At 54.8% G+C, this 23,870-nt stretch overlaps 2 protein-coding genes across 4 annotated transcripts in view; both read left to right on the plus strand.

Moving 5' to 3' along the window:
* SCUBE2 (signal peptide, CUB domain and EGF like domain containing 2) overlaps positions 1-14,840 on the plus strand; it is a 67,846-nt gene extending 53,006 nt beyond the window's left edge. The window contains exons 19-21 of the mRNA XM_021062256.1: positions 731-883; positions 5,400-5,479; positions 6,389-14,840. Of these exons, the coding sequence (XP_020917915.1) occupies positions 731-883; positions 5,400-5,479; positions 6,389-6,541 (386 nt within the window). The 3' untranslated portion in view covers positions 6,542-14,840. The remainder of the gene's footprint in view (positions 1-730; positions 884-5,399; positions 5,480-6,388) is intronic.
* TMEM9B (TMEM9 domain family member B) overlaps positions 19,812-23,870 on the plus strand; it is a 47,641-nt gene continuing 43,582 nt past the window's right edge. The window contains exon 1 of one of the 3 annotated variants that reach the window (XR_002335506.1): positions 19,812-20,079. Coding sequence is in view for 2 of the 3 variants with exons in the window: in XM_005667042.3 (XP_005667099.1) it covers positions 19,906-20,079 (174 nt within the window). In the remaining variant the exon portion in view is untranslated. The remainder of the gene's footprint in view (positions 20,080-23,870) is intronic. The other 2 variants (XM_005667042.3, XM_021062253.1) reach the window with 2 other exon arrangements.

A 23,870-nucleotide genomic window follows, 5' to 3' on the forward strand; every position in this document is an offset into this window, starting at 1 on the left:
AGGAAGACTGCCATCAGTGCAGTGTGGGGACAGTGTCAGGAGGGCTCTGCAGCCAGACTGCTGGGCGGGAGTCCCACCTCCGCTTCGGATGTGTCCCATGATCTTGGCAACACATTCTGGAACTTTCTGTGCCTCAGAGTCCTCATCTCAAAATGGGGATGGTGATAGTTACTACCCCCAGGGGGCTATTGTGAAGAATAAATGGGTTTATATTTGTAAAGCGCTTAAAATAATAATGACACACGGAGGCACTGCTGTGAGTGTGGCCAGTCTTGTTAGCAGTGACAGTGGCAGGTGTGGGTTTGAGTCCTGACGTTCCCACATCCTGCTGTGTGGCCCGAGCACGTGCTTAGCGTCTGTGGGGGGAGGAAAGCGCGGCGGCACCTGCCCGGGTTGTGAGCTCAAGGGCCTCAAGGGCAGCGCGCACTCCCGGCCTCCGAGGGCAGCGGGTGGTGGCGGTTGTCCTCAGACAGTGTCCGATCGTCGTCGATTCGGCAGGTTGGCTCTGGACCGCGAGGGGCCGGCCTCAGCTCCCGCAGGCGCGCCGCGGCCCGGGCTGCCGCCACCAGCTAGCGGCAGCCCCTTCCGTGAGCCCCGGGGTGCCCGCGACCTCCAGGACCGTGGCCCAGCCGGTCCTGCAGCGCCCTCAAGCTTAAGTCGCGCCGGGGGCGTCCAAGGGAGGTGTGTTTGCTGCGGCTCTCGAGCCCTGTCCCCTCCCTTCCCTCGGCAGCTTCCCGCGGCTCCGCCACCACGTACGAGACCTGCCAGACCTACGAACGTCCCATCGCCTTCACCTCCAGGTCCAGGAGGCTGTGGATTCAGTTTAAGTCCAACGAAGGGAACAGCGCCAAAGGGTTCCAGGTCCCCTACGTGACCTACGACGGTGAGCAGGGCTGTGCGTGCAGCAGCAGCAGCGTCTGTTTTGTGCAGAAGCACCTTCCGGGCCGGCGGTGCCTCGCTGACCAGCACCCGCGCTCAGAAGGGCAGGCAGGGTGGGAGAAAGGACATCAGGCTCAAGGCGTAAGCAGGCCTTTGGGGACACTGACGACAGGGCTGAAAAGATGTTTTCAGTGAATGAAGGTGAGCCTAGCTTGGGGGGAGGAATGCGGCCTGGGAACCAGCCAGGTGGGGGTAACCTCCGCCTCCGCACCTTTGAGCAGGTTCCTCACCTTCTGGAAGCTCCCGTTTCTTAGGCGCAAATGAGGAAACTCATTACACTAGCGTGAGCGTTCGGTGGGTTGATCCGCACAGGACGTGGCGCGGCTCCTGGTGCGGGTAAACCCTCCCTAAATATGAACTTATCACATCTGCGGCTTTCCTTATACAGACGCCCGAGGAGGGGGAAGGACCTGAGTTCTGGTCTTGTCTCTGCCCCTAACTTGCTGTGTAACGTTGAGCCGCGAGAGGACTTCTCTGGTTTCATTGTCTTCTTGTTAAATGAAGCCTGGCCCACCCCAGCCCGGGCACTACCTGGCTTTGAGACTTGGGTGACATTTTCTGGGAACACAAAATGAACTGGACCTTGACCTGGAGGAGCTGGTGGTCTCGCAGAGGAAGGCATCTGTTCATCATGAATTTATCACATGTTTGATGAGCGTCTCCCGAGTCAGGTATTGGGTGAGGTGCTGGAGACAGAGACACAAAAACGTATATAGTGTCACAGATGCTGAAACGGGGCGTGGACAGGGTGAGGATAGAGAAGGGGCAGCAGTTCATTTTGCATAGGATTTTGGAAAGAATAGAGCACAGTCTCAGGAGATGTAGATCTTGAAAGAATGAGTGAGTTTTCTTTTTTTGTTGTTTTCTATGCTATTTTTTTTAAGATGTTTATATTTTCTGTTAGTTGACTTACAATGTTCTGTCAATTTCCGCTGTACAGCAAAGTTACCCAGTCTCTCTCTCTCTCTCTCACACACACACACACTCTTTTTCTCACGTTATTCTCCATCCTGCTCCATCACAGGGACTGGGTAGCGTTCCCTGTGCTGCACAGCAGGATCTCATTGCTTCTCCACTCCCAATGCCAAAGTTTGCATCTACCAGCCTCAAACTCCCCGTCCATCCCACTCCCTCGCCCTCCCTCTTGGCAACCACAAGTCTGTTCTCCATGTCCACGAGTTTGTTTCTTTTCTGTAGACAGGTTCATTCATGCTATATATATTAGATTCCAGATATAAGTGATATCATATAGTATTTGTTTTTCTCTTTCTGACTTACTTCACTTAGCTTGAGAGTTTCTAGTTCCACTCATGTTGCTGCAAGTGGCATTATTTTGTTCTTGTTGATGGCTGAGTAGTATTCCACTGTGTATATATGTACCACATCTTCTTCGTCCACTCATCTGTCAATGGGTAATGTAAGTTTATAAATGGGAGGAGGAACCTTCAGGAAAAGGGAATGACATGGGCCAAAAGATGGAGACCTGGCATGCTGGGGAATGAGGAATAGCCTGATGTGGCCAGTTGGTAGGGGGTGTGAGAGGTGAGATTAGGAGGGATTGCCTTAGGCTTTGAAAAGCCTTGAGTGCCACACTCAGAAGGGTAAGCCTAGTTTCCTAGGGAGCCATCAAAGGCTTTTAGGCAGACAGGTGCCAAATGGAGGCGTTTGGGCGAGACAGTGTTCTTTGGGTTCCCAAAAATGCCTCACGTGGTTCAACATGTGGAAAAGTCTGGAATCCTCATCCCTGTGGCTGAAACCATGCCAGACACTGAGACAGGGGCCCATGCATCAGACTCAGGTGCACGCACGTGGCTCTGGTGGCTCTGCCAAGAGACGCGGCGTCTCACCCCCGCCCCCGAGGGCAGCCTGTGACAGCCTCCCCAAGGGGGAATCAGGAAGGAACAGAACGCCGCGGAGACTCCAGAACAGATGTCGCCAGAGCTCACTCTCAGTCGAGCTGTCCTCCACTCGGCGACACACGGAAACGTCTTGACTTTTTGGAAAAGGTCAGCTAAAGAGTAGTAGCTTGAACTGGGGAAATGACTTAGAACCCTGACGAAACCTACCAGGGCGGGTCTGGCGCCGCCACGGCAGAGGGGCTGGGAGCGGCTGCTGCGCCCACGCAGAAGCCTCTTGGGGCCTGTTTCATTTGTTTTCTTTCAACCTATATTGCAGACAAGTTCGATATCTGGTTCCAAGCCCAGCAGGCTAGCATCCTCCCTGAGAAGAAATAGCTGAGACTCCGCTGCAGGGCAGCCTGCTGGCCCGGCGAGGGGGTGAAGTGCAGCCACAGCTCACGTGCTGGGCCTGGGGGCCCCGGGGCCCTGCCCCAGCCCGAGACGCTGCACTTTGCTGGCAGCTGCCCGGGCAGGAGACACGACCTTTCCCAATTTACAGATGAGGTCACTCCAGCTCAGAGCTTTAAGTAACTTCCCAAGATCACAGCAGGACAAAGCTGCACAGGTCTTTGGGGCTGCAGGGCCTGAGAGCTGACCTACAACGCTGGCTCAAGGGCCTCAAGGGCAGTGCTTTTCTCATGAAAGTGGGAGCAAGTGACGTGGCACAGTAGTTCTTTATTTTTATTTTTGTTATGGTCGATTTACAGTGTTGTACCAATTTCTGCTCTACAGCAGAGGGACTCAGTCATACTTATATATATATTGGTTTTTTGTTTGTTTATTTGGTTGGTTGTTTTTTTTTTGCTTTTTCAGCCACACCCACGGCATATGGAAGTTCCCAGGCTAGGAGTCAAATTGGAGCTTCAGCTGCCGGCCTACACCACAGCCACAGCAACGCAGGATCCAAGCCCCCTCTGTGACCTACACCACAGTTCACGGCAACGCTGCATCCTTAACCCACTGAGCAAGGCAGGGATCAAGCCCGCATCCTCATGGATCCTAGTTGGGTTTGTTTCTGCTGAGCTACAATGGGAATCCCTATATTCTTTTTTTAAATGTTATTATGTTCCATCGTGGTTCCTCCCAGGAGATGGATAGAGTCCCCTGTGCTGTGCAGTAGGGCCTTACTGTCTACCCATTATAAATGGAACAGTTTGTATTAGACACGGCCGTTCTTCAAGGCAGAGGAAATACATTTTTTTAAAAAGACATGGCCTGGGAGTTCCCTGGTGGTCTGGTGGTTAGGATGTGGTGCTGTGTGGGTTCAAGCCCCGGTCTGGAAAATGAGATCCCACGTCACGCCGCTGCACTCTGCGGCCCAAAAAGTAAAAACGAAGAAAGATGTCAGCCTGGAGGCGTTTGGCCGACAGCGCCACGGTGGTCCCTTCCCAACACTCCCATCGCCAAAAGGAGCTGGTGCTCTGAGCAGAGGAGTTCAAGATAAGAAAAGGCACCTTCCTCATACGTTGCATATTTTATATCCTCTAGAATGAAAGGGTAAGAAGGTCATGTGACTGGAGCACCAGCGCTGTGGGATTAACTTAGTAGTGACAAGGACGAGACTAGGACTTTCCATTAACACGGCTTGACGAGAAGAAACGCTCTCAGAAACTCCTCCCACGCCCTTCCAGTGAAGTTCTTAAGATTGTTTGGTTTGGTTGCACGTGATGTGCATACAAAGAGGCATTTTTTACCCTGCCTGGAATTTGAGAAAGGTTGTGTTTTGCATATGCCTGATTTGATTTATGACTGTGGGGCAGGCGAGGCTTAGAGATGCTACTGACGCTCCGGGAGGATGCGGACTGAGAGCCGAACTTGCGATTTAGCAACGGGAAGGTCCCTGGTGACCCCAACAAGCAGCTCTGGAAGAGTGGCGGGGGCCCCAGTTGCCTGGACCGGGTTTGAGAGAGAAGGAGGAGAACTGAAGACAGTGGGTGCTGATAATTCCTTCAAGGAGTTCTGCTACAAAGGGGAGCAGAACCACGGAATGGAAGCCAGAGGTCCAGAGAGGGCTGCTGCTTTTTTTTCCTTTGAAGACACAACAGCATATTTGCATGCTGATGGGAGAGCCCAGCAGAGAGAACATTTCCTCAGGGAGGAAAGGAAGGCGGAATTACTGGGCAGAGCCCTGGACTGCGAGAGGGAAGCGGGGTAGAGCCTGGGACAGGGAGGGCTCCTCTGGGGGCGGGGGGCTGTGGACCGCCCCTCTGACTGCCTTCTTAGTAACAGAGGGTTCATTTTTCCTCCTTTTTCTTTCTTTTTTGTTTTTTTTAGGGCCACATCCACAGCACATGGAGGTTCCCAGGCTAGGGGTCAGATGGGACCCGCAGCTGCAGGCCTACACCACAGCCACAGCATCGCAGGATCCTTAACCCACTGAGCGAGGCCAGGGATCGAACCTGTGTCCTTATGGATACTAGTTGGGTTCTTCAGAGGGTTAATTTTTTTGATGGCAACTGCAGAAGGGGCATTTCTCAGAACCTTGTTTGAAAAATGAAAGAAAGCGTGGGCTTGGAAATAAGTAAACTATATAAATGCAAAATATGTCCTTTATTCAAACAGAGGACTACCAGGAACTCATTGAAGACATAGTTCGAGACGGCAGGCTCTATGCGTCTGAGAACCATCAGGAGATACTTAAGGTAGGTTCGTACCTGGGCTGCAGGCCCCGCCAGGCAGGCTTCCTCTGGCGCGTGGCGCTGCCTTTCAGACACTCAGCCTGCTCTGGGCTGAGGTCCGTTTTATATCTCTACCAGACTTAATTTTTCAAAAGAAATTTTAAGTAGCTGTTTTTAGTGCTATCAAGTAAATTCGCGTTTTTTAATTTGGAAATGAGTGGAGGAGCAGTAGGAAACTTGTTTGTCACAAATCTAAGCCAGCGGCAAATAGTGTTCGCATGTTCATTCTCCACAGTTGAAGATTCTTGGCTCCTTGGTCATCCTTCAAGCCTGAAGTCCAAATTTTAGATACTTTTAAGTATAAATAAACACTTGCCACATCACTGACCCTATAAATACTGCCGAGAGTCCAAAGTTGTCATCTGGCTTCGAAAAAGATTTTTTTTCTTTTGGTGTTTTTTGGTATTTTTTAAAAATCAAAGTATAGTTGCTTTACACTGTGCTGTTAGTTTCAGGTATAGAGCAAAGCGATTCGGAGGTAGATACAGTCTTTTTCAGGTGATCTTCCCTTCGGGGCCGTTGTAAAGTGTCAGGCACGGCTGCCTGTGCTGTGCAGTAGGCCTTGTTGTTTCTCTGTGTGATCAGTGCAGTGTGTGGCCTTTAACCACAAACTCCCGACTTATCCTGCCACCCTTCCTCCCCTTCGGTCACCCTGAGTGTGTCGGAAAACAACTCTTACAGATTAAATTTCCTTTTTTCAAAGTAATATGTGCTCTTCGTGGATAATTAGGAAAAATAAATATTGGGAAACATAAAAAGCAGAGGAAATAATTTTTGCAAAGTGTTTTTCAGCGAATCAACTATTGCCTAACAGTGGGACGTTATGGCCCCACTGGCGAAATGGCTCAGTTACAAAACGTCTGTTCCTTCTAGGATAAGAAACTGATCAAGGCTCTGTTCGACGTCCTGGCCCACCCCCAGAACTACTTCAGGTACACAGCCCAGGAGTCCCGGGAGATGTTTCCGAGATCCTTCATCCGGCTGCTCCGTTCCAAGGTGTCCAGGTTTTTGCGGCCCTACAGATGAGTCTGCCACGTGCCGTGGGCACGGCCTTCGGCCTGTGGGCTGGCAGGACACGGCCCTCCGCTTCTGCGCCAGCAGAGGGGACACGGTGCCTCTAGTAGCAGCGACCGGTTGGAGTTCAGTTGTTAGAGAGAATACAGATGATTTGGTAAATTGAACCTGGTTTTTCTGTGCCAGCCCTGGGGTGTAGACCGAGAGCCACCTTGAGTCCGTCTTCTTGTTGCCGAAGGCAGGTGTCTGGATACATCAAGGGCTGGCGGAGCTGGAACTCAGTCAGCGCAGGCGGGATTCACCAGTCCTCGGTCCTGGCTCCTCGAGGGGGCCGTGGTGGAAAGGAGGCCGCAGAAGGGCTGTCCCGCCTGGAGCTTCAGCTTCTTCCAGCGCAGCCCACCCTAAGGGTCCCCGGGCACGCAGGCGCAGGCTGTGAGCAGGCAGCAGGGAACTGGGGGGCGGGGGGGCTCGGCACGCAGGCTCCAGCTCCGAGCAGGCAGCAGGGAACAGGACTGGGGCGGAGCAGCTCCAGGCCCCATCCACCCACCCGAGACCACCGCCTTCTCCAGCCTGCGTGACCCAGGTCTGGTCCCAGGCCTTGAGTTCTGAGCAGTGATGGCTAAGAGGTGCTTCAGGCGGGAAGCCTGAGAGAGCGGAGCTAAGCGCCTGCACGGACCTCGCGACCTGGACCTCGGGGGCCTTCCTTGTTGCCAGCTCCCGCCTCGCAGCGAATGCGAGGTCTGCTCTCACACCTGCAGATGCGCCTTTACGCACCGCGGGTACCACGGCAGGGCCTGGGGAGCTCAGGCCCGACGAGACCTCCCCGGCGGATGAGCGTCCGTCCCCTTGAACAGATCTCACGCACCCCGAGTTGGCGAGCCAGGCCCAGGCGCGACGTGCAGACCAGCCTGTCGCGTTTGCCCTCCCCGCTCCTCCGAGCTCAGAGGCTGACTCGGCTCCAAGGGTGCAAGGCACACTGCTAGGGGTGCTCGGGCTCCCTTTGTGGTCAGGGCGCTGCCAGGAGCCGCTACACAGAGCCCGGCCTCTAAGCACCGCGAGGCCGCCTGCTTTCTGCAGCCGGGGCCCCACAATCACTCTCTCCCCCGGGAACTTGATTTTTCAGTATCACTGCATTTTATTTTATTTTATTTTATTTTTTTTTGTCTTTTGAGGACTGCATTTTAAAAAATTGAAATTCACAGGCCAAAAAAAAAAAAAAAAAACAATAACAAAAACAAACAAAAACCCAACCTCATTGTAGTGACTAAAAGAATTCTCTCAAGCAAGCTACCGGTTCCCTAATGAACGGGCTGCCCACACACAGCCCGTGATTTATTTCAGCAACAAACTCTGTGCCTGATCATTTTTGCACACCAAAGTCCCAAAAAGTGATTAACAACTGCTTTGAAAAAAACAAAGACTATCTCATTTGTTGTTAAATTCACTTTTTACCTTGGTGGTGTTTTTAACCTACAAATAACATGGATGGTTTTTAAAGCCAGAATCAAATATTTATTCTTTATTTGGATGGTCCTAAGTACCCATTTCTGTCTTTCCTCAAAATTTTGACGTCTTCATTTAAAAAAAATAGTCTTTAATACAAGTACTTGGAATTTGTAAGCCGGCACTTGGCCTGTGTGCCTGAGCCTGGCCAAGGTGAACATTCCAATGTAATGTGGACACATTGCTGACCTGACCGACGTGGAGGGCTGCTGAGCTCAACTGCGCCATCCTGCCCAAAGAATTGGCAGCTCAGTGGTTAAGACTAACTCCGTACTGCTGACTTCACAGGAAGGCTAGGGACGGCTGTGCACGGGGCAGGAAGGAGGCCGCAGAAGCCGGGGCTCTGAAGCACCCTCCGGAGCCAACCGTGCATGAGCCACTGAGGCCCCCCTGGAGCCTCGTCTCCATACCCAGCAACCACCCTGAGAGATGCCGTGGTCCTGTCGGAAGACTCGGTGGCGGGGGCTGCTGTTGCCACCTGCTCAGTCAGTAAATAGTTGTTGTAATCTGCCTTTTGCCAGGCACTGTTCTAGGCCATAGGGACGCACAGTGACGACACAGACAAGGTCTTGTCATTTTTGAGTTTGTGGAGGGAGGAGACAGACAGCGAATCAATCAATATGAAAAGTATCAGCTAGAGATAAGGGCTATGTTGAAAATTAAAAGAGGTTAGTGTAACAGATGGCTGCCTGGCTACCTGAGGTTTGGGAACTCGGGGGGGGGGTCTCTCTGGGTAAATGATATTTCAGCTGAAAAATAAATTGTGAGAAGGAGCCAGCTTTGGGGAAATCAGGGGTAAGAACATTCCAGAGAGAGAGAAGCCAAGTTCCCATCAGACAGGAACAAGCACGTGTTGGACCACAGACGAGCAAGAAGGCAAATGGCACGAGACGGGCAGGGAGCTGGACGGCAGCCGGAGCACCGTGGGCTTTGGAATCCGGAAGGCAGGCTTGGGGGTTAATTCTAAACACACCGTGAAGCATTTGGAAGGGGTTTCGACAGAAAAGTGGGATGATCTGACTCATGTTTTTAAAAGATAGCTCAGGTTACTGTACAAAGAATAGGTTTCAGAAAGTGGGCGTGGATGCAGAGAGCAGTTCTCAAACGACTGCCAACCAAGCAGTCATCCGGTGGGAGGTGAGGTTGCCCGGGACGGGCTGGTCACAGCGGAGGAAGCGAGCAGAAGGGTTCTGCACGTGTCTGGGGAGAGAGTCAACAGCGCTTGCTGAGGTCCAGACGTGAGGGGCGGGAAAAAGAGCAACCGAAGGTGACCCCGAGCTGCCTGAGCAGGCAGCAGATGGACAAGGCTTTGGGAGGAGCCGGTGTGGGACCTGTGATGGTTTAAAAACCTGTCTACAAACTCTCTGATGCTCCTTCCGGGGCAAGCTGGGGGGTGTCTCACCCCTCCCCTTGAACCTGGGGTCTGCGATGGCTTAACCACTGTTAATGGCAGGAGTGAGGCTTTATCCCTTCCTGGCCCCAGGAGGTCAGACAATTTCCACTTCCTCTCTCTGGGAAATCCAGGACCTCGGACACCACGCCTCGGGGAACCACCCCTCCCCTCCCCCACTGCCCAGCTGACTCCCGGGTGACAGCAGCAAAACTTGCCAGCGGGGTGAATGAACGCCTTAGGAACAGGTTCTCCAGCTGATGCTTCGCTGAGCTGTCCCTGCGAGCTGCACCAAAACGGCCGACTGGTGAGCTAGATCAGTGATTGCTGTTGTTTTGAGGTGCCAGGCTTTGGAGGATTTCTTGTGCAATAAGGAAACGGTGGAAGAGGAGAGAAGGTGAAGAGTTTGGTGAGTTCGGTTTTGGCCCCGAGCTGTCTATTAGAGACCCAGATAAAGGCTTCAGGTGGGCGCCTCGTTCTGCGAAGTCCTGCGAGAGCTCAGGGGAGACTCGGAATCTCAGGGTCACAGAGCGAAGAATGAGGTGGATCGAGGTCACCTGGGAAAAGTACGCAGATGAAAAAAGACCATGGGGGAGTTCCCATCGTGGCGCAGTGGTTAACAAATCCGCCTAAGAACCATGAGGTTGTGGGTTCGATCCCTGGCCTTGCTCAGAGGGTTAAGGATCCGGCATTGCCGTGAGCTGTGGTGTAGGTGGCAGACGCGGCTCGGATCCCGAGTTGCTGTGGCTCTGGCATAGACTGGTGGCTACACCTCCTATTCGACCCCTAGCCTGGGAACCTCCATATGCCGTGGAAGTGGCCCAAGAGATGGCAAAAAAGAAAAAAAAGACCAGGGAACTCTGAGTTCCCCGTGTGGCCACAGGGACAGAACCTACCGGCGCAGCTGGTTACGTCTCAGGAAGAGGGCGGAGCTTTGCTTGCCCCCCCCCCCCCCCCCGCGAGCGGGTTCTGCAGCGAATTGGGATCCTCCGTGGGGCCGCGTCTGTGCAGCCCCCACGCCCTCCCGCTGGGGGCGTGTTCTCGGGCATTTACTCAAGAGCTGCTTTTCCAGCTTTCGCCCCCTTTCCCTTGAGTGGCCGGTGCTGATAAGAGAATGGCCGCCTTTCACACTAACGGGTGCTCATCCTCACTTCGGAAAACGGCTTCCTCTGAGTCATTCTCTGAGCTGTTAAGTGTGTCGGCTGTAGGCGCTGGATTTAGGTTTGCAGGTGATTTTCTAATCGTCATGTGGAAACTTGGGGCAGGCAGCGGCCGCATGGCATAGAGCCCAGACGCACAGACGTCTGCCGGAGGATGCCCCAGGGCTGCTGCCCACGCTGTGGCTGAGGGCTGGGCCCTAGGGGACCCGGGGCTCCACCAGGCCCGCCTCCATCTCCTCCTCCGCTCAGAAGGCATGCTTCTCACTGGCCCGGCAGCACCTCTGCTTCCGTTCACACAGCAGGATGGGTTCCCAGAGCCTTACCCATGTCTGCATCACTCTCGGCCACTTTGGGGCGGTACAGGGATCTGGTGAGGCTGGAGTAAAGTGGTTCCTCACCAAGTCGAGGGGAGCTGGTTACCTGCGGCCTTCGTGCCAGGTAAGCCATCAGCTGCCTCCGAGTGCAGGTCCTGGGTGTCCATCCGCAGGAAACGAGAAGCCCCGAGTGAGGCGTCCTCTGCCTTCTGCTCCAGGGGCTCTGAACCCAGCTCAAGGGGCTCCTGAGCATTTGTGGTGCCCTTTCCTCCTCCCTCGGGCATCCCTGATCAGCTGGCAGGAGACCAACCTCAGGGCCTTGTGGCCTGCAAGGCTGCTCCTGTGACTGACAGCCAGAAAGACCTAACTGCGCAGCCGGGACCACTTGCAGAGAGCACAGCAGGATCAAAATAGGGTTGGCACGTGAAACCCCCTAATTCACAGGCAGGTTGCTCTAGCTGAATGGAAGGGGTACACGTTCAACCCACCTTCGCTGAGCAGTGGTGACAGCTCAGCCCGCTTGGTTTCCACACAATCTCTTTAGGAGAATGGGCTCCAGACCTTAGTCAGGGACAATTCTTTTTGTTACAGGTTTGCGAACTCATTCATTTATGCAGCATGTTTGCTTCGGGTTTACAAAGTGCTGGGTATGGAGGAGCGGGCCGTGCTGTGGCGGGCAAAATCCTCCTGTGGAGTTTAAATCCTAGTGGGAGGAGACAGAAAATAACTAGTGTGATAACTGTCTCAGAGAAGACAGGAAAGGACAAAGGAGGGAGAATGCGGAGGTGGTGGCAGGGCTACTGTTTTAGATAGGGTGAGCTCACCTGGGAATCAGGAATCCAGTCCCCTCCCAGGACACTGGCTCCTTAAACCAAGCCTGGCAGTGCTGGCCCTGGCCACGCCCTCTACCCACCCAGCCGGACCTTGATTGCTCTGGGGCCAGGCTGCCGGAAGCTCCAAGATGGAACAAGCCCTTTTGCACCGCCTAGAACAGGCGCCACCTAGTGGTCGTGAATGGAATCCACTTGTGTTTCCAGTCACATCCCCCTGCCGTTGGGCTTCAATGACCTTGGAAGGTCGATGTTCCTGATTCCAGACGCAGTGTTCCCAATGCGGTGTTGGGGACCAGGGCTGTGGTTTGACAACTGACGGACTGCATCCTGTTTCCTACAGTCGTCAGAATGTATCCGTATGGATCTCTTCCTTCCCTCTGCCTGGCCTAACACCTCCCGACCGGGTAAGCCGTCATTGATCTTCAGGGCCTCTGCAACTGTCGGCAACGCAGTCAGTCACGGCCGTGTCCAAAGACACCCCCGCCCCATTCACTCATTCGTGTGGCCCCGGCACCTTGCTAGGCTGGATGCACGCTGCCGAGACAGGAGGGGAGAGGACTTGAAAGAACGAGGGGACATCACTCCCCAAATTGTCACCTTGTGTGTTTGCCACCTCGTGTCGTTCCAAGAGCTACCGCGCCCCACTGACTTGGACTGTCCTGTGAGCCTGTGGTCTCTCCTTGGACCGAAGGATAACTGTGGGGCACAGCTCGGAGTTTCCTGCCTTTCTTCTACGCAGCGTAAAAAGCAGAAATACAAACCGACCTCGGAGCCGAGCTTTGGTGCTGCCTTTACCTTATTACACACTTTATGGTGGAAAAAAATTAATTGCTGCTGAGCAGGAAATGGAACCGGTGCCCCAGGGCGGGCAGACCCAGCAGAGGGTGCCCGACACAGTCACGGCCGGCAGGAGGGGCGGTGGCAGAGAGTGTGAGCGTGTGGTGAGCCCCAGCCGGGCGCTGCGTGTAACTCGCTGTGTGTGACCACAGCTGGGCGTCGTCACACGGGGGCAGCGTGGCTGCACGACGTGATGCCCGTCCTGGTGCGAAACGGGACACTAAACACCACGGTAGTGGTGGCGCCCAGAACCCCAGCATTAGATCCGGGTGACCCGACTTGAGAGCAGCAGCCTTTAGCGGCCGCATCAGGTAGCAGAGCTGAGGTTTTGAGTGAAGTGGGTACAAGAACAAGAGGCCTGGGAAACGCTTCCTCAGGGCTCCCGACGAGGCCCTGAAGGGACTCGGCAGTGGGACGCCGCCCGTCCTCCCGTCCTCCCCTCCCCGTGTCCCGCTGCACTTTTCTGGGCCTGCGTTCTCTCTGTTTGTCTTGGTGAAAGATTTCTCCAAAACTTATTTTTCCTAATGCTCATTTCTTCAAGGCTCCCATTGTGCCCTCTGCACCCTCTGGATTTGTATCTCAGCTCTGCCGCCTGTTGGCTGTGTGACCTTGTCCACGTTACTTAACCTCTCTGTACCCCAGTTCTCCCCTGTGGTAAATAAAGATAAAGACAGTACCTGCTGGATAGGGTCGTTGTGAGAATTCAATGAGCTCACACACGGAAAACTGCCTGGAACGTCCCTTGGGCTCCATCCATGCTCGCTGTCTCCACCGCCAGCACCACCAGCACTGCCAGCGCCATCTCTCACTCCTTGAGACTGGAAAGAGAGAAGTTACATCCAAGCTACATTTTAAAAGTGGGTTCACACTCTGCTGGTTTCTCCCACTTCAACGAAACAGAAAATCCCTTCGTTACAGTTTTTCTAGTGGAACGCGTTCTGGGAACAGAGGCGTTAGAGCCTGAGGAGGGAACCAGAGCCGCGGGGCCTCGCGGGAGACCGGGTTCTCCCCCAGGGCTCGTGAGAAGCCGCTGTCCTCTGCGCTGTCGACACCACCGTTGGACACGATTCCCCACTAGGATGGCAGCGTGAGAGCCGCGAGGGCGGCGAGGATGCGGAGACACGCCCGTAGGGGTGGGAAGGGCACGGCTCCTCTGGCAAAGCGTGTTGGTGCCTCGGCGGGTCAAACTTAGAATTGCTGGATGACCCGGCAACGCCACTGCAAGAGCAATGAAAGTGTGCGGCCACGCGAACACGCGTGCCCAGAAGCTCAGAGCGGCGATAGTCACAATCGCCAGAAGGCGCAGACGCCCCTGACGGCCGTGTCACTGAGGAGTGGCTACGCCGGCTGCGACACGCACACACCGGCAGCTTTTGCCATAAAGAGAAGCACCGAGGCGTGTGCCGCAGCAGGGATGAACACGCGTCGGGTGACAGCAGCCAGTCACCGTGTGTGGCATGATTCTAGTTCCAGGAAACGTCCAGAGTAAGCAAAGCCACGGGCCTGCAGGCGACAGGCCGCCTGGGCTCCGAGGCCTGCGGAGGCGGTGGGGAGGACGGCTCATGGGGACACGGTTTCTTCGGGGACGATGAGTGTGTTCTAAAGTTGAGTCTGGTGACGGGGGCCCACCAGCTCCGTGAAAGCGCTCGACGTCGCTGAATTGCCCACGTTACGTGGTACGTTGTGCAGGGTGTGAATTATGTCTCAAGAAACATTTAGTGAAAGAGACGCAGGACTGTGTTCTTCACAGACGTCCCTGCCACGAAGGGCCGAGGAGTCCGGGGCTGCGTCCCGGCCTGGAGGGCGCGGAAGCTCCGTGGGACGCGGAGCCCCCGAACCCAGCCTGGACCCGGGGCCAGAGGAGGGGATCCTAGAGGACATCGCTGGGTCAGCGGACGAAACGGAAGCGCGAACCACAATAAATGAAAGTATTGTGTCAGCGAACACGCCCAAGGTTTGTAGCTGCACTGTTAGGTGCGAGAGAAATCCCTCTTCTTAGGAAGAATGCGCGGCGAGATCCTAGTGGGAAAGCGTCACAGCGTATGTGTGACTTATCCTCAGGTGGGTCCGAAGACAGTGTTTGGGGGGGTGTGCCCGTGTGTGTGTGTGTGTGTGTGTGTGTGTGTCTGTGCTGGAGGACAGCGAATGCCGTGGCTCTGGCGTGAAAGGCGAAGGCTCTGGTTGGAGGACATGCAGGTGTTCTTGGTATTGTTTTTGGTTTTGCAATCTTTCCTAAGTTTGCAATTGTTTGAAAATAAAACCTTTCAGAAACAACCACAGTGACGTGTCTGCTCGGGCGGTGCAGAGCTGTGTGAAAACAGGCCCGCAAGTGCCGTGCGCGGGGTGGGGGGTGGGGGGGTGGCTGCCCGCACACCTGAGTGTACAGTCCCTGGCCTTTCTGTGCCCAGGGCCCGCAAGCCCGGAGCTGCTCAGAGAGGGCCACTGACGCGTCACTGTCACACCCACGCAGCATGGGTAGCTACCAGCATACGGAGGCGGGGGCGGCCTCCGTGCTCCTGAGATAGACAGGTGGCCAGGGTGCCCTGAGCTCCTGGCAGCCTTCTCACCTCTGGCTGGGTGTGACAGCTGAGGCCGTGCGGCCTCCTGAGGAGCTTGGCATCTCCCAGGCCAGCTCCAACCGAAGGGCTCTCCCGGGGCCTCTGGAGGGCCGCCCCTTCTCCAGCTCCTTGCTCGGGGTGAACAGGGAAAGGGAAGGGGGCAGGGGTCGGTCCCCTGCGGGCGCAGTCTGCGGGGGGCCTGTGCTCCGCTGTCTCTCGCTGAAACCACACGAAGCCCGGCCAGACGGAGAAGCCGAGGCGCAGAGCCCTCGGCGCAGAGCCCTCGGCGGAGGCCTCCCAGCAGGCAAGCCTCTTCCGCCAGACGCTCTTGCTTGAGATCCTGAGACCGGTCCCTCTCCCTCCCCTTTTCTACTGTCCGGTTGGAGGTCACGGCCCATCCTCATCAGGAGATGAAACAAAATCTTCGTTGACAGGAATGGATCCAAAAGACTGAGCCCACTTTGGAAAACAGTGGCGAGGCTGCCATGAGCCCAGTTTTATGAGGCTGTGATGTTGGCACTGCCCTGAAGGAAGGCAATAGACCTAACTCTTGCCTCCGTACTAACCTGCCAGAGCAGACAGTCTTCAGGGCTGGGTGCCAACCTGCACGCACTGTGTTGCCAGAGACCTTGGTGTACACGTGACAGCTGCTGTGGACAGTTTGGAGACACTTCCTGCGGAGGGCTTTGCGGTTGTGGGAGGCCCCAGGGCAGGAAGCAGACCTGCCGCCACAAGGACCGGGTGGCGAGGAGGGGACCAGGCAGTGGTCATGACTTCAGGGTGGGCCCAAGGGCAAAGTCAGAGCCAAGGACGCATGGGCGGGAAGACAGGTGACAATTCCTGGGCTCTCTGCCTTTTCTCTTCTGCTCTTCTCTATTTCTCTGGCTGCCAGTCCCAGCACTCATCTGTAACCCGTTCACAAAGGCCTTTCTTGTTACCTGAAGACCCAAAAGAAAGAAGAGAAGCTAAAGGACCAGATTGTCAGCCGGGAGCTGCTAATGGCCAGAGGATTCCAGGAGCCTGCCTCCAGCGACATAGGCTCCGAGCTGAAACACAGCGATCGTGTTGCTTGAACCCCGATTCAGCCATGCCTGAAGTCCCTGCACTTTTAAATTAAGGGGACAACACAGGTTTCCTTTTTTAAAAAATCAAGGTATAGTTGATTTACAATATTGTGTTAGTTTCAGGAGCAAAAAGTTTTCACTGTTGCTGAAGGAATCTCCAACTGGCTTTCCTGTCACTTAGAATGAGGACAACACGAATAAAATTCTAACTGAAAGAGCATCAGCTTGTCTAGTATGATTCTCAAGGGCAGACCCTCTCTAACAGCCATGGCAGGGTGTAGAGGACCTCAGAACAGAGCCACCTGGTACATTCAGGACCCAGAGGTGCCATGTAGAGGAAGAGAGGGAGGCAGCCCCTGCCCTGGAAGGCCTAGCCCGGGCAGGGGGCTCAGGTCTGGAGCCCTGGGGGAGGGGGGCACAGAGGAGGCCAGGCCAGGGCCCATTCCGAGGCTCGGCAGCCTCCGGTTTTCCTGAGGCTGTCCCAGGTGATGGGGTAGCTGCCTTCTGCTGAGCCCGGACTACCCGCCTCCACGTGCTGGGTGCATTATTATCTCATTTAACCCTCACGGCAGAGCTGAGAGGTCAGCGATGTATTCCTAACGGCATTTTCTAGGGGAGGAGCTGAACTCGGCACAGTGCCGTAACCTACTCATTGTGCAGTTGGTAAGCAGCAGAGCAGAGATTCAGGTCTAGAGTGCTGGACTCCAGAACCTGCGCTTTTAACACGTCTATTCTGCTCCCAAGATGGGTCAGTGGGGCAGGGAGGTTGGCTATGTGGAGAACTTTCGTGTTGGTAGAGCCGTCCAGAGTTTACAGAGGCCAGTTTTCCATGCAGTCCCACTGCATCGCTTTCACCGACGCAGGACCTGAGGCTTGGAGGTAGGAAGGGTCATTGTCAAAGTCGTCTGGGCACACCAGCTAAACCACGCAGAGGTCTGCCGTCTGCAGAAACTCTTAGGGTCAGTCCCCGTCCTGACCCAAGCTCCAGGGCAGTGATGGCATCAGTCTGGCTGAGGAAGAGCTCTGAGAGATGACAGGACCAGCGGTGTCGGGGCCACAGGCCCAATTGCAGCACACAGATCCCACTCTAGCAAAGGGCGCTGCATTCAGCTCTAGCCAAGGCCCTATTTATTGTTCAGTAACACCTGATATGGCCCAATTCCAGTTCAACCGGAGACATTCAGCTTCCGGTGCTCTGGATGGGGCGTGGGGGAATTTACCTGTGAAAAGAGCCCCTTTCTTCCGCAGGGCCATCCTCAACAAAAAGGCTGCAGTTCTGAGCTGAGCTGCCTGAGCATGGAGAGTTGGCATCTGCCTGCCTGGCTTCTTCTCAGTGGAAAGTGGCTGCCCTGGCCAGATCCCCTGGAGCGCTCACTGTCGGACCTGTCCGGACGCTTTGCTGAGCTCAGAGGCACCTACCCCAGAGACACAAGGCAAGGCTGTCTTTCACCGTCCCCTGGGTGCCTCGGGCCTGGAGGAGTGACCAGGCAGGGATCCAGGCAACAGGACAGAACGGCCCTGGGCAGCCACTGTTGTTTACTGCTGGGGGTGTGCCAGGGGACCGGAAGGTGAGCTGCCATCCCATCCCCCTTGCTGCCCCCCTCCGGGAGACAGTGCGCTCCATGAGTGTCCTGGGGGACAGGAAACCGGGGGCTTCCCTGAAGCCAGGTAAGCAGCCTTCTGGATGTATTTCCCACAGGAGTATGTGAGCTCTGGATCTGGGGCAAGTGCTGAAGGCAGGAACAGAGGGAAAGGAGCACTTTCAGGAGGTCAAACCCAGCCCTTCTGGGTTCCGGAGGTAGACAGTGTGGGGTACCATTTGCCTTCCTTGGATAAGACCCTAACTTCTTGCCGTACTTATACTCGTAGTTACTGAGCACCTCCTGTGTGCTAGGGATTCAATGTTAAGCAAAAAATGGACCCAGTTTCCTTCTTGGAGATTACAGCTAGTGAAGGAGAGAAATATAAACCAAATAACCAATAATGCCCCCACCACTACCACCAAAAAGGTGGAATGTCCAGGAGAGAGGCACAGTTTATAATTAGGGAGAACCCACCCCTCTGGGAAGTCAGAGAGGGCTTTCCTAAAGAAATGCCTGGGACCCGAGGTCTGTTCACTGCACAGGGTAGCAGGGTCATTCCAGACAGAGGGCACGGCGGGATAGTCAAAGGCAGGCCATTTGGCGGGAGGGAGAATGGCTGTTCGAAGGACCTGGAAGAAAGAAGGCTGACATGGCCGAAGTGCAGGTGCAGGTGGAGGGCAGAGCCAGCAAGAGTATGGGTCTTTACCTGAGAGCGATGGGAAGCCTTCTGTGGGGCTGATGATCACGTGTGCGGTTTGAAAAGATTCCTCTGGCAGCAGCCAGCGCCGGATCGGAAGGGAACCAAGGCCCGCGGGGAGTCTGGTTAGGAAGTCTCGGATGTTTGCCTGTAAAATGGGGATGATGATGATAATACCATCTAATAAGCTGTTGCCAGGATTCAATGAAGTATTTATGCCAGTGCCTGGCACACAGTAAAGGCTCAGTAAATGTTGTTATTGTCACTTTGGTTGGTTCTCTTCAGAGAGCAGAGCTTCCTGCCTCATGCCTGCTTTTGTGAGACGGGGTGCGAGAATGTAATGGTGGTGGTTTCTGGGTGGAAACGCAGTTTGTACTAAGTCACAACATCGCGGCCCGGACCCAGGATGCCTGAAGGCCCCATTAAATGGCTTGAAAGTAAGAGATTCACAAAGAAAACCAGGTTCCAGTTACTCCCAGGGGCACGCTTTTGAGACCCGTGAAAGAAGACCGGAGTTGGCAGAGAAAAACGTGCTTTTCCGTTAGGTGTGCGGAGGAGCAGGTGCAGGGCTCACACTAGCGTGCAGTCGAGGCGGGGACCCTCTCCACTCCCCAGCCTCAGGCTGACCCGCAGGCGTCCGCCAGGCCCTGCTTCCCCAGCGCGGAGGCGCGGTGCCGGGCGCGGGGGTGGGGGTGGGGGCCCTGGGCAGGGGTTGCTGGGAGGAGGGAGGGTCCCGGAAGAACAACTCCGGCAGGCCCGCGGGGGCTGCCCCCTCCCCAGTCACGTGGCCTGGTGGGTGGGGACCGATGTGAAGTTGGAGAAATCCCGAGCGATCCCAACTTTAGAGTGCAACGCCCGTCCTCCCGAGCCGGGGCTTAGGACTCTGGGGCTCCAGGAGGAGCGCGGAAGAGGGAACTGGTGAAGCCGAGAAGCAGCGCGGACGGCGGGACTCGGGCATGGCCCAGCTGTCGGTGATTCCGGGGTCAGCCACGGCGTGGACAGGTAGGGCCCAGGGAGTGGCGGCGGCTGGAATGGGAGAAGCTGCTCCGGCATCGGGTCCCCTATATCTCATCCCTGGGGATGCGGGGCACCTACAACGGGAGGGACTGGTTGGGCCGCGGGGGAGCCTCCGCGCTCGGAGTCAGTCTGACCAGCGCCGTCCCTCCTCGCCAGTTCCAGCCCCGCAGCAGGTGCGTGCGCAGGTGGGCAGCGGACGCCGGGAAGCCGCGCGCCGGCCGGGGTTGCAGTGCCGGCCCGCCCCCCGGGGGGGGCGCTGTGCCGGCCCCGCCCCCTGCGCGCGCACTGGCTGTTCCCCGTGACGTCACGCTCGGCTATAAAAAAGGCGGCGCGCGGCGTTCGCGGCGCTGGAAGGCTCGAGGCGGCGGGCGGCCGGGGAGCGGGCGGAGGCTGGGACGCTGGGCCACGGGCGCCTCAGCGATGTTTTACTCAGGGCTCCTCACCGAGGGCGGCCGCAAGGAGACGGACATGCGGGAGGCGGCGTCGCTGCGGCAGCAGCGCCGGATGAAGCAGGCGGTGCAGTTCATCCACAAGGACTCGGCCGACCTGCTGCCCTTGGACGGCCTCAAGAAGCTGGGCTCGTCCAAGGACACGGTGAGCCCCCCGCGGCCGCGCTCGCCCCCGGGTCCCCGCGCGCGGCCCGTCTCCTTCGCGCGGCGCGGTCTCCCGGGCCCGCCCTGGCCGCTTTCCCTGAGTCACCGGCCCGGCCCCCGCCGGCCGCTGTCGTGCGGATGCCGTCCTTCGGACTCCGCTCCATCCAGTACCCCCGGCTTCCGTTTCGCTCGGACTCCGTCGGGGCTTCTCGAGCTCGCCCTCCCTCCTGCTCAGCATCCTCCCCTGGGGTCTCTCCTGCCCCGCCTCCCGCCCTCGGGCCCCTTCCTCCCCCGCATTCGCGGTACCGACGCCTGAGCGCGCGCGGCTGGAGCCTCGCGGCCCGGGAGCTCCCGCTGCCTCCCGGGCTGCTTGGCCGGCCCGTGACCCACACAGAGGTGACCCGGAACGTGTGAGGGGGGAGGACGAAGTGGCGGGGGGAGCTTTCTGGGCAGTCGCCGTGTCCAGCTCCAGACGACTGTTGTCGAATCCCTTTCCCCCGTTGCGAAGTGTGCTTCTCCGTGCGATTTTTGTCTTCTTTGACTTTGACCTTCCAACGGGGTTGGGGGGTGGGGGAGGAGAAGAAGGGTGGGACCGTGGAGGCTTCCTGAGCCCCAAACCGCTCTTGAACATTTTCTCCCCTCCTGCTCCAGCCCCAAAGAGTGGATGAAGGGAGGAAGCTGCTGCCTCTCAGCCACCAGCTGGTGTGCGGGGCTGGGGCTGGGGCTGGGGCTGGGGCTGGGGGGGCTGGCGCAGGCTTGTTTTTCTAGCGGGGTTGTTCTTGGCATTAAGAGGGAGAAACTCAGGACCGGAGGGCTGGGTTCAAAGACCATGTTGTCTTCCGTCTATAGGAGGGATGCTATAGGGATCTAAGGGCTACTCGTTTAAAAACTGTATCTGAGTCTCCATCCTTAAGTCACTGTAGTAGTGCTGGACCAAATTGGTGTTTAGCTTTGTAGTTTTATCTGGAATTTTCCTGTAGTTTAACTTATTTTCTTGAATTTCATGATCACTTTATTAAATAAGGCAGTAATTTATGAATAATTACTTAAACATCTTTTAAATGAAGTAGATACTTTGCATATTTTTTTCCAGAATTTTTCTGCGCTTTCGGAATGTTTAATTTGTCAGGGAAAGGGTAGGAAATTCAGGGACCACTGAAATTGCCATTTCCAGCCCCAGGATGTATCAAGGGCAGGGTTGCTGAATCCACTTCTATTTTTTCTTTTTCAACACCTCTAGTGACACACAGACACCAAGATCAGAATTGTCCTCCCCTCATTGTGACAGGGAATTATTTTTAGTTATTTATGTGCATGGCATGACTTCTCAATTATACTGCTTTGTTTTTTAAAAGATACTTTACCTACTCAAGCCACAGGATAGTTAATCTGATTAATGCTGACTCAGTGGTGAGTGACCGAAATGTAGTCCTAGAAAAACAGGTAACTGTCTCTCTTCCCTTCTTTCACTTTGCAACTGTTTAGATGCCTTTAGCAACTCAGGTTCAAGTCTTCAGACCAAAATAATCCTAGCTTCCGGAAGCCTAAGGAACCAATAAAGAGTAATAGGAACACAAGTAAAAATTGGCATGTTTTTCTTCTCTTCATGCTGGATTTAAGATATGACTGACCTTTGGTTGTCCTGGGGTGTCAGGGAGTTCCCCAACCTGAGGAACTGCCTCTCTGTTCTTCCTTAGCGTTCTTGATTCTGCTTTATCCTGTGCAGGATGAGTTCCATCTGCTTTTCTGACTCCAGGCTGTGTCAGTTGAGCCACATGGGAGCTGGTAGCGTGGAAGGTAGAAGCAGGCTGGGAGGAGAAGCAGCTTCTTGCCATGCATGCGACACACAGCGGTTTACTGGGAGACCCTGAACAGGGTTCAAATCCTGCTCCCCACTGCTGTGGAGTTGATGTCCCTCCCTCCCTGTCCTCACAGCTGCGGTGTGCAGCCAGTGCTCTGAAGAGCTGGAAGAGGTCGCAGGTGCCAGGCAGACTGGGATGGGGCTGGAGAGCCTGAGCGCTGGGTGAGGTGGCTGCTTAAGCTCTCTTGGACCTCATGCTGCTGCCTCAGGACAGTCTTAGAAATGACCATGGAGGGACTGTTTTGCTTCTCTTTATTGACCCACTTGGTAGTAAGTATAGAGCAGTGTTGGCTTGCGTTCTCTCTCTGAAGGGGAGTTTTGAGGATTCCAAAACAAAGTGGCTGGTGCAGCACAGACTCAGTAAAGAGGGGCAGGGAAGGAGGCGGGGGCTCAGAGGGAGCTGAGGAAAAGCACAGCTCGGTGTCATCTGATGCTGGGGTTTGTCCTAGTGAGACATGGCGGGTTGTTTTCCTCGTGCTAGTGACCTGTGTTTGAATTAGACTGCTGAGTTGTCTGAGTCATCTGCCTTTTACCTTGCCCTTTAGTAACGTTCACGGTTTGAACCCAGCCTGCCAGCTGTTTTTGGATCAGCAAAGGGCATCCACAGGCAGTCAGACGCCGTCTTGCTCTCTTGGCCCAGGGACCTGCCTTTGCCCCACTCCTGTTTGTGTGTAGCTGGCTGCTGCAAAGTCTGATGTCGAAATTAATCTTATTTCTCATGTCTGGCTCTCTTATTTTGTTTATTCTTTCATCTTGTGCTGGCTTTTTTTCTGTATTAAATTCAGAACCAAAATCAGAGATATGAGTCATATTTAATTGATCTATTATTATTTTTCAAGTTAATGAAGCTCGAGAAGAAAAGTCACTCTAGGAGCTTTGCCTATTCTAATTTCTTTGTTTTAGCTACCAGGTTCGTAAATGTTCTTCTCATTGAGGTAGACTTTGTCATTTTTAAAAACAGCCATGTCATGAGGTAATACATTGTCTTTCCTATATGATAGTATTACTGACCATCAGGCTATATCCTTACTTATCCAGCAATAGAAAGAGAGTTTTGGTTTCCTGTCTATGACTGATTCTGTTTATAGCCAAATACTTTCACAAAATGCACTAGATATGAGAGAAGGCTGGGGGAAGGCTGGTGGCACACAGCAGAGCCGGCTGACCATGAAATGAGTAGCCCTGTAATCTGAGTATCTGATCTACTTGATCAGAATCTCTGTCACTGAGGGCAGCTCTCAGTGGTGCCCTGTAGATTAGTTATTCATAGTGTCGCAGACATCCATAATGCTGTAGATTTTGGACCCGAGAATTCTGGAGTCCTAGAGAGGGCCTGAAATACCAGTATAGCATCAGGATCTGATGCAAACTCCAGGTTTCCAGAGCTGTGATTGAATCCTAATTCTGGCAAACTATTTGAACACCTGCTGTGTTCAGGACACAGTGCTAGGTTCTAGGACCACAGGAAGAAGATAGCATAGTCTCCCTGCACAAGCTGTTTATAGGTTAGGAGAGAGGATAGAACATATGAATTCACTCCCCAATTTATTGAACGTTTATGACATATCAGGCATAATCTAGAGGTTGAAGATACAATAGTAACCAAATGGAGATCCTAGCCTCATAGCACTTGTGTTCTTGTAGGGAGAGAGCAGAAGTCAGTCGAGTAAACACACAGCATATGACGTGTCACCCGTGCTCTGGAGAAAACACTCCAGCGTGAGGGAATAGGGAGCATGTGGCCCCGGCAGGGCGGAGTAGAGCCTTGCTGCTGTGGGTAGGGGGTCAGGAAAGGCCCCTTGCTAAGATTACATTTTAGGGGATATGGAAGCACAGGAGAGAGCAAAATGTCTTTGGGAAGAATGTTCTAGGCAGAAGGAGCAGTCATCGCAAAGCCCCGAATTGTTAGTGTGCTTGCTGTGATCGAAGAG

Source organism: Sus scrofa, chromosome 9 (genome assembly GCF_000003025.6).
Source record: "Sus scrofa isolate TJ Tabasco breed Duroc chromosome 9, Sscrofa11.1, whole genome shotgun sequence".
In the NCBI taxonomy this organism is placed as follows: domain Eukaryota; kingdom Metazoa; phylum Chordata; class Mammalia; order Artiodactyla; family Suidae; genus Sus; species Sus scrofa.